This window comes from Sciurus carolinensis, chromosome 11 (genome assembly GCF_902686445.1).
Source record: "Sciurus carolinensis chromosome 11, mSciCar1.2, whole genome shotgun sequence".
Taxonomy (NCBI): domain Eukaryota; kingdom Metazoa; phylum Chordata; class Mammalia; order Rodentia; family Sciuridae; genus Sciurus; species Sciurus carolinensis.
The window spans coordinates 101,521,548-101,536,640 of record NC_062223.1 but is presented as its reverse complement, the minus strand read 5'-3'; the positions used below and the strand labels follow the sequence as shown (position 1 = coordinate 101,536,640).

Genomic DNA, 15,093 nt, shown 5'->3' with positions numbered 1-15,093 from the left:
TGTAAGTTATACATAAAGGTCATAATCATACGTTTTTCCTTCCTAATGTTGGTTGCCCAATTATAATGTATCAAACCATTTATTAATTAATTGCACATACATGTTTTATTTCAAAGAATTTTGTGACAGGCCTGTCCAGTACTCTGCAGCACCTTTACTTATAATGTCATTATCCTGCACAATACTCTTAGGACTTCAGGTTTCAAAAAGGTATGAAATTACAGTTACTGTAACATCACAATTGCATACAATGTTCAGATATAACACTGTTATTCTTAATCAAAATTCCTTAGATTGTTAAGAGATTAGTATCATGTGAGTACATCTTTTAGATTCTTATGGTACAATAAAATGACAGCTAGCTCAAAGTCATAGAAGAGCTACCAAAACAATAAAGTTTCAGCACACACTTGCTATACTACTTCTGCAGCATACATCCAGAAGATTGCTTTGCTGATAACCAACTGTACTCTACTACCAAAACAGAAACTCTTTGGAATGGACCAAACCTGGGCCCAATGCATAGGAAAGCTCTTCTGTGCCTGTGATACCAATCTATTCCAAGGGAAACGTTTATCCAGTGTCTGGTTAATTCTGTGTTTGGTTACAAATTTCAGATTTATGAATAGAACTTTGGCTTGGTCTATTTGCATTAACTGCCCAAGAGTCACCAAGTTGAATTTCTGGCAATCACTATGCTAGAGAGCAGAAAATAGCTGTGAGTATGGCATTGAGTAACTTCTTATGATGGTAGTGATTTAGGTTTCTTTTCCTTTGGTATTTTCTCCTTTATTTTATGTCTTCCAGTTTGAATTATTAGACTCTGGTGAATGCCCAAGCACAATAAGTTTCAACTGACATATTTGAATATGTGTCTAACTTAGATCAACATTTACCTCTGCCATGATCTACACCAGAAATTAGTGGGGTGAGTCACTTCATTCTAAAAACTTTCTTTCCTGATCTGTTAAAATAAGGTCAGACAAAATTATCTTTAAAACTAACTTATCAGCCCCAGGATTCTTAGATCATGGCTTAATGATGTAATTCACAGGTTCAATTATCTGCCATATTCGTGTCTTAACTCACAAATACTGTATGCACTAAGGCTCTCTACAGCATTTCCTCAAATAAAGTATACAATGTCCTATATACTGTTGACTAGCCATGCAAGACATTCAGGGACCAATTTGCTTTTGGGATAAGTGAGCATCAACTGGTTTCTTCTGAGAAACTCACTGGTCAGCATTTTGGTAAACAGTAAACAGTGCAAAAGAGGTAAGGACACTCAAGTGCAAATGTAGCCTCCACAGGAGTCACTTAGGAAAAACACCGAATTCCCAGCCTAGACCAGTCACTCACAGTCCCTTCCTGGGCTGCTAGCCAACTGACAGTGCAGACCAATAATTCTTCTGCTAGAGACGTGAGATGACACCTCTGTAATCTATTGAAGGATCCCTACATTTAACTCAACTGCTTATAAACATTTCATGGCCAAGTTAAAGGAAAACTCTGCCCACTCTTTTTAAATTATTAAGGTCACTAAAATGAGAAAGATTTTTGGATTTTCAATTTTTAAAAATGTGTACATGTTATTAGAAAAGTAAGCCAATGTCTTTCGTTTTATTTCCATTACTTACACAACAAGCTTAGTTTAAAACAAAAACAAAAACAAAACAAACAAAAAGCAAAAGGAACTCACCATTTTCCCACTGGATTTCATTTCTGAAACACTCATTGTAAACGTTTTACTTCCCTTATCATATGTACAATAATGTTTAATCCATGTGAAGCCAAGTGGTCCTAATGTAAGAAAACAAAAAACATTTTGATCCTGTTCTCTGCATATACTTTTAAGATTCTCTCCTTGTACTTCTAAACATAGTAAGCATGTTTATTTGATGACCCATGTTTGACAATATATGAAGTCTTTGAATGTTTCTATTTTGTATTTTTTTCTGATTTTCTCATTCATGGAGACTATTTGCCTATGTGCTTATTTTCAGTCGTGTGCTACATTTGCCAATAAAAACTACTTTTAGGAAAAGAACATTTTGAATTTTAATTAATGCTTTGAATCTAAGTTTGTACACTGACACACTATTGGGTATCTCCATACACCACAGTAGGTTGGAATATTTACTGTGAAAAAGGCCAGTAAAAGAAGAGGGAGAGGGTACACCATCTAGGAATCAAACAATCTGGCTTTCCTGGAGCTCCCACACTGGCTCTATAAGCAGGTTTAGATCTGAACTGTCTAATCTGAAAAAGTGGTATATAATCAGTCTTCCAGATCTACCATTCTGAATCTATAATCTGCAGATTGAAAACTTCTGGGAAAAATGTACCTGTATTGAACATAAAGCTTTTTCTCGTCATTATTCCCTAAGCAATACAGTATGACCACTATTTACACTGCAATTATGTTGTATTAGATATTATAGTCTAAAATGATTTAAAGTATAAGAAGGATGTATGTAGGTTATATGCAATTTTATGCAAGACTTGAGTATCCTTGGAACTTGCTATGCACAGGGGATCCTGGAACCAATTCCCACCCCCAGATAAGAAGAAATAACTATACTGGTACTCTACAGAGGTAGGAAGAATGATAAATAGTCCAAGTGATTAAAAATTACTTCCCTTACTTCTACTCTTGTTCTCTACTCTGAAAATTGTCAGAAAATATCCTGCTAAAAACTGAGCCAGGTCAGTTCATACCTTTGTTCAAAACCCTCCTGTGGTTTCCCAGCTCACACCAGTTAAAAACCAAAGAGACTATTATCCAGTAGGCTATATATAATCTGGCCTCTTGTGCTTTTTTTGTTTTGATTTTTATTTGTTCTTTTTGGTTATACATGACAGTAGAATGCATTTTGACATAATATACACATATGAAGCATAACTTTCCATTCCTGTGGTTGTACACGATGTAGAGTCGCAATGGTCATGTATTCATGCTGTTTTCACCTAACATCCACTTGCCTTCTGCCTCATATATGCTGCTCCAGCTACACTGGCTCCCTTCCTGGTTCCTGAATGTGTCCTACCTCATGACACTTGCACTGGCTGCTCTCCTACCTGAACTACTTTTCCTTCAAGTATCTGATAACTTGCACTATCACTTTCTTCAGGTCTTTTCCTAAATGTCACCTTCATAATACAGACTTTTCTAGGGAAATATTTAACATCTCAACACCCTCACCTTGATATTTCTTATCTCTCTTCTTTTCCTTTCCTCTTAGCACTTATAACTGCTAAACATGAAAAATCTGACTAATTTATGTATTTTCTGTCTTTGTCATGATATTCTACAGGTCTACAAAAGGAGGAACACGATCAGCTGAACTAGAATATTCATAGTCCTTAGAACATGGTCAGAAAAATATTTGACAAAAGAAATGATTCACAGCATTCTACTCTAAGACCTTCCTGACCCTGGAGTTATCTCCCCTTACCACTAATCTGAAAGAAACAAATTCAAATTAATCCTTAAAATGGAAATAATTTCCACTATTTATATTTAAAAGAACTTGTAGGATTGGGAATGTAACTCAGTGGTAGAGAGCTTGCCTAGCATGCAGGAGGCCATGTGTTCAATTCCCAATGCACTCAAAATAAATAAAATACATATTTAAAAAAAAGGAAGTTTGTGTGTGTAATGTTCACCTTGCCTTTCACTGTCATACTGTGTACCCCTCTCCCACAGTACCACCCAGTGCTCTCCTTAAAGAATGTGGATGCTGCCGCTTTGCCAGAGAGTAGGATACAGTTAGTTCAACCTTTACATGGCCAAAGCAGAAGCCCTCCAGTTTTCCCACAGGAACATTAAGTGTTCTGCACCCAAATGTCACAGTGGGCTGAGTGGCTGAAAATTGAGCTTGTTTTCTATAAAGCTTCTTCAACTAGGGACCCATCTTGCTTAACACCTGGATTTCTTTAGTGACAAATGTGCACAATGTTATTGCTGGCATGATTTCAGGACCATATATTTGGAAGCAAGAAATTGAAATATTTAAAAAAAATCACCTCTTCAGAAAAGTATTCCATGAACCATTTGCATTCTTTTACTTTAATAATGGGGCCCTTGGTGTCAAGTTTAACGTTATTACTTAGGCCACTCCAAATTTTCAAATGACAGGGTGCAGCCACATACTTTATAATCACAAAGGATTACTGCAATTAACTTCAGTTCAGTTTTGAGATCGTTTCACACTATAATACTTAACAATACTTGTTGATAACTCTGTTATGTGTGATATAAAATACTTAAAGACTTAGAACTGATTAATAGAAATGGTTGGATGGAAGTTCATGGTGACTTTAATACTTAGGTAGTGATTTGCGAAGCATTATTAGCTATAATTTTAAAATAAGCTGCTGCAGTGCCCTGATGACATTTTAGACCTAAGATGTTTTTTCCTGCCTCCATCTTGAGTTTGAAACCTCCTGCATTTAATCTCCAAGTTTGCTGCACACACATGCTGCTTCCCTAGAGCTGCCTGGCAGTCAGCCAGGACAGATGTTCTTAGACAAGCAATTCTGAACTCCCTAAAAGCATCTGGGAAAATAAAAATTTAACTGTAGCTCTAAATTTGTAAAATAAAAGAAGTTTAATTATCTTACCTAGTCATCATCTCATGTTGCTGAGATGAGTATCTGAGGAGTGGGAGGGGAATTAATATTCACCAAATACCTACTAGGTGTCTGCAATTTTATCTAGGAACATTTTGAGTCAGACAGTATAAATATGTATAATAAAACTTAGCCTAGACACTGCAGAGAATAGTGGATATTTGTTCCTTTTAGAGGAATGATATTCTTAGTTGTTTAAAGAATTAAATGAGATGAATGTACACTGCAGATTAGTTAGGACTCAGGCAAGCATAACGCTATTTTTAATAGCATCGCTGAAAATAGAGATATCTTATGTACTAATTCTTGCAGTACCACTAGGAAATAAGAATTAATATCCCTTTTATGAATGAACAGACAGCTCAGAAAACTGACTTTAAGAGTCACACGGTTAGTGGGTGATAGACATGGGATTCCAACGAAGTTCTGACTTTGGGACTTATGCTTTTTCTGGTAAACTGAAGTCTGTTTGAATGTGATTTAATGCATGCCTAGAGGCAGATAACATAAAATACATACCCAGATAAAGTGGAGATCTGTGTCCAAACTACACTGATCTGCTTCTACCCTATCATATCCATCACTATTTTCCACTCCATTTATGGTCCTGATAATTACTATTGATCACTGTTTGCTAATTGTGTGAGTTTGTCTATACCTTCACTGCAAAACAACAGCAGCAGCAAGAGCAACTCCTGAAGTCAAATTCTTTAACCCATTTTTTATCCCCAACAGAACTGACATGTTCAGTGAGAGTGAGCGTATAATCAATGACATCGTAGTTAGATTCTCTTATTATAAATGTTCTCCAGTTGGATGGGACTTTGAATTTTTTTCCCCTTACAGAAAAATAAATCCCAAAGCATATAAACAGATTCTCTTTTCTTTTTAAACCCCCAGGCAAGGGGAATGGGGGAAGATAGCAGGTGGGAAAAAGCAGAAGGAACTGTAATGGGACAAAGACCTTTGAAGGTGATGGGCACGTTCTTCCGGTTGGACGGTGGTGATGAATGGAGAGGTGAAAACACGGTGAGACTTATCAAACTGTACATTTGAAATTGGTGTGATTTACAATATGTCAATTATACATCAATAAAATAATAAATAATAACGAGGGCAGAAAACAGAAAGTCAAGGTGGAAACTGCATTGCGAAGACAGTATCAAAAGAGAGGCATTAATATTAAGGAGGAAGAGTCTGACCAAGAGCCTCCAGGGTGGGGCAGCGATCAGGCCACTGCAGCAGGGCAGAACTTTAGGAGGATCCCCTGAAAGCTCTATAGGGGACAGATTCCAGGGTAGAGAAAAGAACTCAAGAAATAAACTGTAATCAGATTAGAATGAACAAAAATTCTGTAGACAATAAGAAAGGAACTTCCTCTACACTGTATGTGTGAAGAAACCTTACTGCCAACAAATCCTTCCATTTGGCCAAACCTGCCATTAATGAAAAAAGTGACTCTTCCCAACAGACCCTTACACCAAGGCTTGAAAACCAGAAAGATTTAAAATAAGTATTCAAATATTCCCGTAGAGACCCAAGCCAAATCTGTATACTCTGTATGTGAACCAATGGATTGTTCCTTCTCCAGGAACTGGGGGGCGAAAGTCATACATTATGCTTTAATTAGAGAGCAGCTAGGAATGACCAAAATAGAATTATGAAAGAAAAAATTTTGGAGCCCAGATCTTCTACAGCAGCATCCCTTTGCAGAGTCTGTTGATTAAATTATTTGCTTGTAAACTACTATCCCACCTGGGAATCTCAAATGCAAAAATTATTGGCATTTTAGTGACCATGTTGCATATATTTAAAAACTGTTCATGGCCAATATCTCTGGGCATCCTCATCAAAAACCCTTTAAATTATTTTACCAACAAAGAGAACTTGATTGCTCTTTAGCCTACTGACATGGAGATGTTAGAGCTTTCCTAGTCCATGTGGTTTGTGAGTTCCAAAGTATGAGAAAAGAGGGAATATGCATTTTAAAACATTTGTAGCAATTTGACCTTGATCTAAAAATCTAAGCACATGAGTTTGTATTTTACAAAGACACTAGTCCATAAGAGACTAAAAATAAAACAATCATTCCTTCAACACGAACTGTATGAGAACAGCACTTTAGGGCAAATCAGACTTGAAACAGAGTTAACTCAGTTAAAATAGGCAAACTGGTATCCACTTAATGGAAGTAACATGCAGAAAGAAGCCTAGTTACACAAGTTTGAATGGCTTTTTAAATTTTTTTTTCGAGAAAAACCTTCTTAGTGTGAGGCAATTATAATAGTGCTGTATTTGGTCTGGTACTTATTTCCTAACCTCAGGAAGTAAAGAGTGTCAATGTGACATGACATAATTGCCAATTTTACTCCTGGAAACTGGCAGAGCACAGAATTAAACAAAATAATGCTGCTACAGGGGAAAACTATTATTATAGTCACCAGGATGACTCATCCTGACAAAGGTTTTGATTTTCAATTTTCCATGCAACTTTAAATTGAGATGAGGTGTTGCAATTAAATTCTAAAACTGAACTCAGATCTAACTGTATTACCAATACAATTACAAGTTCCAAGTTCAACAAGGTATCAACTTAGAGATCCAGCCGCCAAAATGGGAAGAGCATCCTCACTCTAGTGGTGGTGATGGGAGAACAGGCTATTTCAAACAGAAAAAAAAAAAAAAAGAAAGAAAGAAAGAAAGCAAACAAGTCATCTCATACTGAAAGAGCACGCTAAATCACAAGATGTGAATTATGCCTTTGTGACTCACGTTTCTCCTGGACATAAAGATAGCCTTCCATTGTCCATTGGCTGGGTGGTCTGTAGTCTTGGTTGGCAGATTTCATCCTCTGCATCAACCGCTCTACTTCTTGCCGAGTGCTTTCAAAATTATTTCTTGTCTTGAATAAACAGAAACACAACTTTTTCATTGTTTCCTACCAGGTCTGAGGAACCTCCCTACCCACTAAAATCTCAAAACTGCAAATGATAACAAAAAACATGACTCGGATTCTTTCAGCATTATTTGCCACATCCATGATCTTGTGATGGTTCAGTCCTGTGCTCTGATTTTGAATCACTGTAGTGGAAACTTTTGAATGACCTTCTGCACTGTTTCTCCTTTGGAACTGTGTGTGTGTGTGTGTGTGAGAGAGAGAGAGAGAGAGAGAGAGAGAGAGAGAGAGAGAGAGAGAGAGAGAGAGAGAGAGAGAGACAGGGAGAGATTTTCCTATTTTCATACTCTTAATATTATTACTTAGAAGGTAAAGTTAGCAATTAAAAATAAGTAGGATTCATTAAATATAGTTTTGAATTCCCTAACACCTATGGTAAAAAGCAGATACACAGGAAATTGATTCTTTAAAGGTTAAAAACAAAAATAGTTTTATTTTAAGTTACACTGAACATATTAAGAAAATAGTTCACCATCCTCATCACAAAAACTTCTCTGAAGAAACATCATATGGTTTGGTTTTTAGAAACACTAACATAGTTATTTAGAGACTGGTATATGAATTTACTCATAAATTAATAGCTTTCCAAGTTCTAACATCTTTTGCAAGATATAGTTTATCTACCTTACAGCAAGTTTACTTAAGCTGTAGAAAGCATCAGGCTTTTCACTGTGAAAATCTCTTTTACATTCAGGACACATTATCTTAATAATAAGTGTCTGAAAATATAAAAATTACCACCTAACTCTAAGATCTGGCTGTGATTCATGACAAAATTGCTGAATTTCAATGTAGGTTAGGAAATTTTTCTTGTGACTTTTTTGCTACATTTCATGTAAGATACAGAATTCAAGATTTTTCCAATTTCTTCTTCTCTTATCCCTGAATCCCAGGAATCTTAACATAATTGCATTTAATATGGAAATAAATCATAAAAATACTTTGGCTTTTATAATTTTCCTTTTTAATATTTACCAAAAAGTCCAAATGCATTCCATGTTGAAAAACAATGGAAAAAGGTGAAATTAACTCTCCTAGAAAAAAACTCTAAGTTAAATAAAAGCAAAAACTCGAAACACAAGTAGAATAAATCCAATTTTATATTTCTCATGGGACAGTCCAATTCTGTAGGTTTACACATGAACATTTCTATAATGGTAAAATCCACATAAGTAGAAAAACATTTTTAAACAGAAAATTAAGTACGGTTTTTCTAAATGATTTTGGCTAGAGTACTAGATAGTGTTTCAGTTAAAGAAAAACCTCAACCATCAGGAAGACCTCACTCTTTATGGGGTTGGACAGCACAGAAATGGGTTGGCTATTTGCTCTTCTTTAATGCAAGTATTACTCAGTATTTGGAAATCAGAAATTATGAAGATGTGAAAGCAGAGATTAAAAGAACTGGTTAGACAACTTTACAAAATAAACCTGACAGAAACAGGATTTTTGGAAATATTTTTTACTTATGCTTTAAAGCAGATAATTTGAATGTTTCAAAACCACATTTACTATTTATATTATTTGAGAATAATACACATCACATATTTTTATTCTCCCTCTTTAGAGAAAGACAGGACCTGAGAGTGTTAAAGTTTAATAACATCCTTCACAAATGTAGAAATGTTGCTATCTCAACAGGTAAGACTTGCCCAACGTCAATCAGTACTGTTTTTTCCAGCTTTGAGGTATGAGAAAAATTGTGTATGTTTAAGGCGTATGTGATGTTTTGATGAGTATACACCATGAAATGATTTCTACAATCCAAGTTAATTAATATACATAGTTACCATTTATATGTATGTATGTGTGTGTCAAACCTTTAAATTCTATACTAACAAATTTTCAGTACATTTTAACAATACCATTTTTAACTATTATCACCATGCTGTAAAATAGATCTCAAGAATTTATTAATTGTACATCAGTAATTTAATAAGAACACTGAGTAAAGGCAAAAACTTTCTAAAGTTTCAAGTCTATACCTGGGCAACATAAAATTTTCTGGTGTACTTTTAACCTAGCAGCTAGAAAAAAAGCGATATATTTATACAGTGACTTTTCTAAATTATTGAGGTTTACCCTACCTAGACAAGTTTTTGAAAGATTCTGAGGTTTGGCTTCGCTAAAACCAAGTTGTCCTGTGATCATCAGATTCACTGAGGAAAGGCAAGAACAACAGGTGTAGACTTACATTCTGCAAGTTAAACTGTAGCTGTTGCTTATATGGTGCAAATTCTTGGGCAAGTTCATATCCCTCGTGGTAAAAAGTAAATAAACCCTGAAGGAATGATAAAAGCTGCAAAGATAAAGAGATTTTATAAAGCATGAAAATTTGTTTTTAAAACCATGATCATCAAATATAAAATACTGAGGAAATACTAAATCATTCTAATTTCTCAAACTTACAAATTTTCAATTTTTTTATTTGGCAAGGCAAGCAACAGAGTTATGGATATAAAACAGAAACAACAAGAGCTAATTTTCATTTCTTTTTTATAGAAAATGATTTAATTTTTTTGAGTCTGACAATAACACTTGTCATATTAACTACTTTGCTATTCAAATGCACTGAAGAAATATCTGCAAGGGACAAAAAAATGGAATAAAAAACAAGGTGGCATAAGTTCTACCCTGGAAAAGCTTCTTACCAAAACAGGGAGGTAAAACACTAAATCTCAGATAAAAAGTGCTCAAGAGAAGGAATGAGTTTAGTCAGAGGGAAATTAAGTGTCACAAGGTGGCAGTACTGATTTTGGTATCTAATTGAGAACATTCAGCTAGGAGTCAGAAGAACCCGTAACAGCCTGTGTTGAGCAAAAACATGGATGTAGGTAACACAGGTCTTTCCTAATGGACTTAAGAGTAAAATCTTTTTCAGAAAAACCACAATTTCCATCTAAGTACTAGCCTTCTAATAATCAAATTCATTTGTGTTTACCTACTACGTTTTTATCTATAAAGAAAGACTGGCTCTCCATGGAATTATGGGATACCTAGGTTTACACAGAATAAGTTATATCTGAAAAATAATGGATTATTTTAATTTGAATTCACTAAAATTTTACTCTATAAACTCATGCACTAACTTGATCCCTCCCACAAATACTTCCTACTGTAAAGTTAGAAAATATTTTTGAAAAGTAGCTTATAATATGTCTACAACTTATTATTTTTAATTAAGGAGGAAATGCAACCTGAGACCATTTTCATATGTAAATAGCATCCTGCTACTTCCTAGGCCTGGAGAGGTGGGTAGGACCGGGCTAAACATCAGCTGGTCTATGTGCTGTGATTTCCAACAGATAAGTATTGGTTTTACTGGAAACCATGACCTAATGCTTTTCTTCCTATAGACATGTCAACTTCATACAAAATTATGCTCATTTTATAAAGCATGTATTTTCAAATTGTTTTGTTGTTTTTAGTTTAAGGCTCTTTCTTCACTTATTCAACAGTTCCTGATATCATGACAAAATCTACTATTTCCCAATTTTGGAATAATTTTATGCTCGTATTATGCCAATTGATAATTATCATCAAAACTAAATACTCAATAGATTATCATAAAGTGATACTAAAATCTGTTTGTCAAATTATTCAATAAGACTATTGTCTGGCTGGGTGTGGTGGCTCACACCTGTAACCCCAGTGACTTGGGAGGCTGAGACAGGAAGAATGAAAATTCAAGGTCAGCCTCAGCTGCTTACTGAGACTTTCGGCAACATATGAGAGCCTGTCCCAAAAAAATAAAAAATAAAAAAGGGCTAGGGATGTGGCTCAGAGGTAAAATGCCCCGAGTTAGATCCCCAGTACTCCCAACCCTAACAAAAAAGACACATCATCTGCCCAAATGTGTATAATATGGCCCAGGTAAATCAAACCAGCTTAAAGCACCTTTAATTAGACTTTGAATATGTAGATTTAAAGCTTTTCAAAGAAAAAATAGGAAAATACTTCTGAAATATACAGATAGCATTAGTCCTCTGAATATCTATTTAATGGCTTATGAAGCTATTGAAGGAGTATTATTTCAAGTTTTAAGATCTCTAATTAGTCCATGATTAAACTGCCTCATTATGAACTGGATGCGATATGAAGCAGATGTTATTTTAAAATCTTCATAGGCACAAAAGTTAATTAAATTTATAAAGAAGATATTTTAAGAATACCTGTGATAAATCTTTCTATAAAACACCTTATGCCCTGAAATCCATCTCTTAATATTGTAAGTATTCGCAACATGGGAAAAGACAAAACATTGCAATACTTCAGAAGTAAACCATTCTGAATTGAAGCTAGAACATTACTGAAAATTCAAAAAATGGGCAGTTTTAATCCTTAGGCTAGAGACTCTTACAATGTATGTGAACTGCTCTATCCTGGCTTGACACTCCAATCCCAAAGTTATGTGATATTTCAAAAGAGTAGACATCTGGAGAAGGTGCTGGGTGCTCTCTACTGACCCCTGGCTGTAAGATACCCCTTGCCCCACAGGGTTTCCTGATGCTGCTTCATTGAGCAGCACATGGGTCTCTTAATTAAAACTCTTAAGCAAGTATTTTCACATGGACTTTGACAAATCAAGATTTTCCACTGAGCTCCGCTGTTTAATGCTTAATTATGTTTTTAAAAGCATGATTCTGGTGCTTCCATTTTATTCAGATTATATACTTTTCAATGCAGCAACTTTAGTGAAGATGAAAATAAATTCATTGGTATCTTCTAGAAGGATTCAGATTCACTTAGTAGCAGAAAAAATTGTTTTGATCACAGCACAGACTGAGAACAATTCTATGGAAATTTCTTTGGAAATGCTATGGAAAATTCTATGTACAATTCTATGGAAAGAACATAAAAATTGTAGAATAAGAACCATTTCATATTCCATATCTTTGGAAGCAGCTTTTAATAAAGATAATGCATGTGAAGTAAGGGCCTCTAGATGGCAGCAAAGTGAAACTTTTTGTAGTTTTCAATCTGTACTACTTCATTTTATCTTTGACAAATTCCATGATGTTAAACCAAGGGAACTTAATAGGACAGTCTGAAAACTGTTAAGAATTGTACAATGTCATTTATATCTGGTCAATGTGCCTAAGTGCCTAAGGTGTTGTGGAAAATACTAAGGTATCAGTGTGCCTTAAAGTAAGTCACCTTCAGGATATTTACAGTAATAATGAAAGCAACTATAATAGTTTTTTTTTTTTTTTTAGTAGTTGATTCAGTCTTTATTTAGAACATAAATTATAATAGTTTTTAATATAAAAAATTTCATCACTGGAAAAATATTATTCAGCACTTTATTACTCCCAAGAGTTTTAGAATCACCTATTTTTCACTTCAATAACCTGAACAAAAGTAAAAATCAATACTGCATTTATAGATAAATACTCTTTAAAAAATGGGCAAAAGAACAAAGCATAATTTCTCAGTCCATTAATTATTAGACAACTAAGTAAGTGCAGTATGGATGTGGCACTTACAAAATGTTCCAGCTTGAAGGGCCCACACATAGTCACGATACATGAGAGAGAAAATTAAGAGCTGAGAAAAGGGGCCAGAGATAGCACAGAGGCTAACGGAAGAACTCCGCATATCATTCTTCCAGATCACTATTGCCAAAACTGAGGGGAACTAGGATGTAAACACTACTAAAATGATGTGATTTATTCCTATATGCTTGTCTTCTCTGCTGACTGATAATAATTACAGTAACCAATAATTTTCTTTAGACTATTAAAATCCAAAGTGGTAGAGATGTCTCAACTTCACAGAGCAGCACTGCCAATCATACTTCAGATCTGTCCTTTAACTTGAGAGACCTCATAGAGTCAATATGTATAGTGCACTCATTGCAGCCTTACTAACAGGGTAAGAGAAGCTATGAAGTATAATTCAGTGATCAACTCGGACCACTAAAAAACCATACAGAACATGTTTTATCTACTAAAAATTAACCACTGACCTAAGTGCCCCCTGTAATTAACATCATACTTAATGCTAAAAGGCTGGACACCCTGCTCCCTCAAGCTCAGGAACAAGACAAAAATGCTCACTCTTGACACCAGTGGTTAGTACTGCACTCCGGATTCTCATTGTGGTAATTAGGCAAGTTAAAAAAAAAAAAAAAAAAAAAGCATCCAAACTGGAAAGGAAATAGTAAAACACCTATTTGCAAACTGCAAATGCCATGATCTTGTGTGTGTGTGTGTGTATATATATATATATATATATATATATATATATATATATATATATAAAATACCAAGGAATCCACTATAAAACTACTAGAACTAAAAACAATTTCAGTAAGATTGCAAGATAAAAGATCAATATGCAAAAATCAACTGAACTTCAACATAATTTGTAATGAACAACCTGAAAGTGAAATTAAGAAAATTCCATTTTAAGTAACTTTACAAGGACTAAAATGCTTAGGAAGTAATTCAGCAAATATTAATTTCTTTAAATTAATTTCACAAAGGAAGTATAAAAACTATAAATACAAAAACTTATATTCTGAAAACTAGCAAACAGTGCATAAGAAAATTAAAGAAGGTCCAAATAAATGGAAACTATCTCACTTTAATGAATTGGAAAACTGAGTAGTTATACAGGACTATTCTTCAAATTGATATACAATCTCTAACAGAAGCTCAGCTAATGGTAGTAACTGATGTGTTGATTCCAAAATTCATGTGAAATTGCAATGGACACTAGCCAGTCAAAACAACCTTTAATAAAAATAGCAGGAGACTTGATTGCTTGATTTCAACTTTTAATTCTAGGCCACAGTAATGAACACAGTGTCAGCAACACAATGATAAATATATAAATGAATGGAATGGAAGTGAAAGTTTACAAATAACACCCATACATTTCCAGTCAACTGCTGTTTCACAAGATTGCCAAGGTCATACAATGGAAAAAGAACAATCTTTCCAACAGAAAGACAACCAGTTGCTGGGACAACTAGATAATCATGTGTAAAAGAATGAAGTTGAATCCTTACCTCATATCACAGACAAAAATTAACTGAAAATGGATCAAAGACCTAAATTTAATGTTTAAACTATAAAGCACTTAGAAACATTGGAATAAACCTTCATGATCTTGCATTTGGCAATGAATTCTTAAATGTGACATGGAAAGCACAAACAAAAACAACAGAATAAACCTGACTCTACCAAGATTAAAAGTTCTTCTGTTTCAATGTACATTGTTAAGAAAATTAAATGAAAACCTACAGAATGGTAGAAAATACTTGCAAATCATTTCTCTCAGAAGGGAGTTATATTTAAAATATATGAAGAACTCTTCTAACTTCATAATGAAAAGACAGCCCAGTTTAAAAACAGGCAAAAAAAAAAAAAAATCCGAATAAATATTTTTCCAAAAAAGAAATACAAATGGTCAGTAAGCACTTGTAAAAATTCCTGACACAGGATCTAAATGAGTTTAGGTTCCATTAGTCCCATTTACATACTTCTTACTGAAAT

The 15,093-nt window shown here is 34.4% G+C and overlaps 1 protein-coding gene across 3 annotated transcripts in view; it reads right to left on the bottom strand.

Annotated features, from left to right (window-relative positions):
* The window catches only part of Arhgap42 (Rho GTPase activating protein 42), a 273,624-nt gene that overhangs the window by 56,492 nt on the left and 202,039 nt on the right, over window positions 1-15,093 (bottom strand). For all 3 annotated transcript variants that reach the window (XM_047516700.1, XM_047516699.1, XM_047516701.1), the window contains 3 exons: window positions 9,786-9,890; window positions 7,408-7,537; window positions 1,703-1,803 (listed from right to left, as the gene is read on the bottom strand). In XM_047516700.1, coding sequence (XP_047372656.1) covers window positions 1,703-1,803; window positions 7,408-7,537; window positions 9,786-9,890 — 336 coding nt within the window. The remainder of the gene's footprint in view (window positions 1-1,702; window positions 1,804-7,407; window positions 7,538-9,785; window positions 9,891-15,093) is intronic.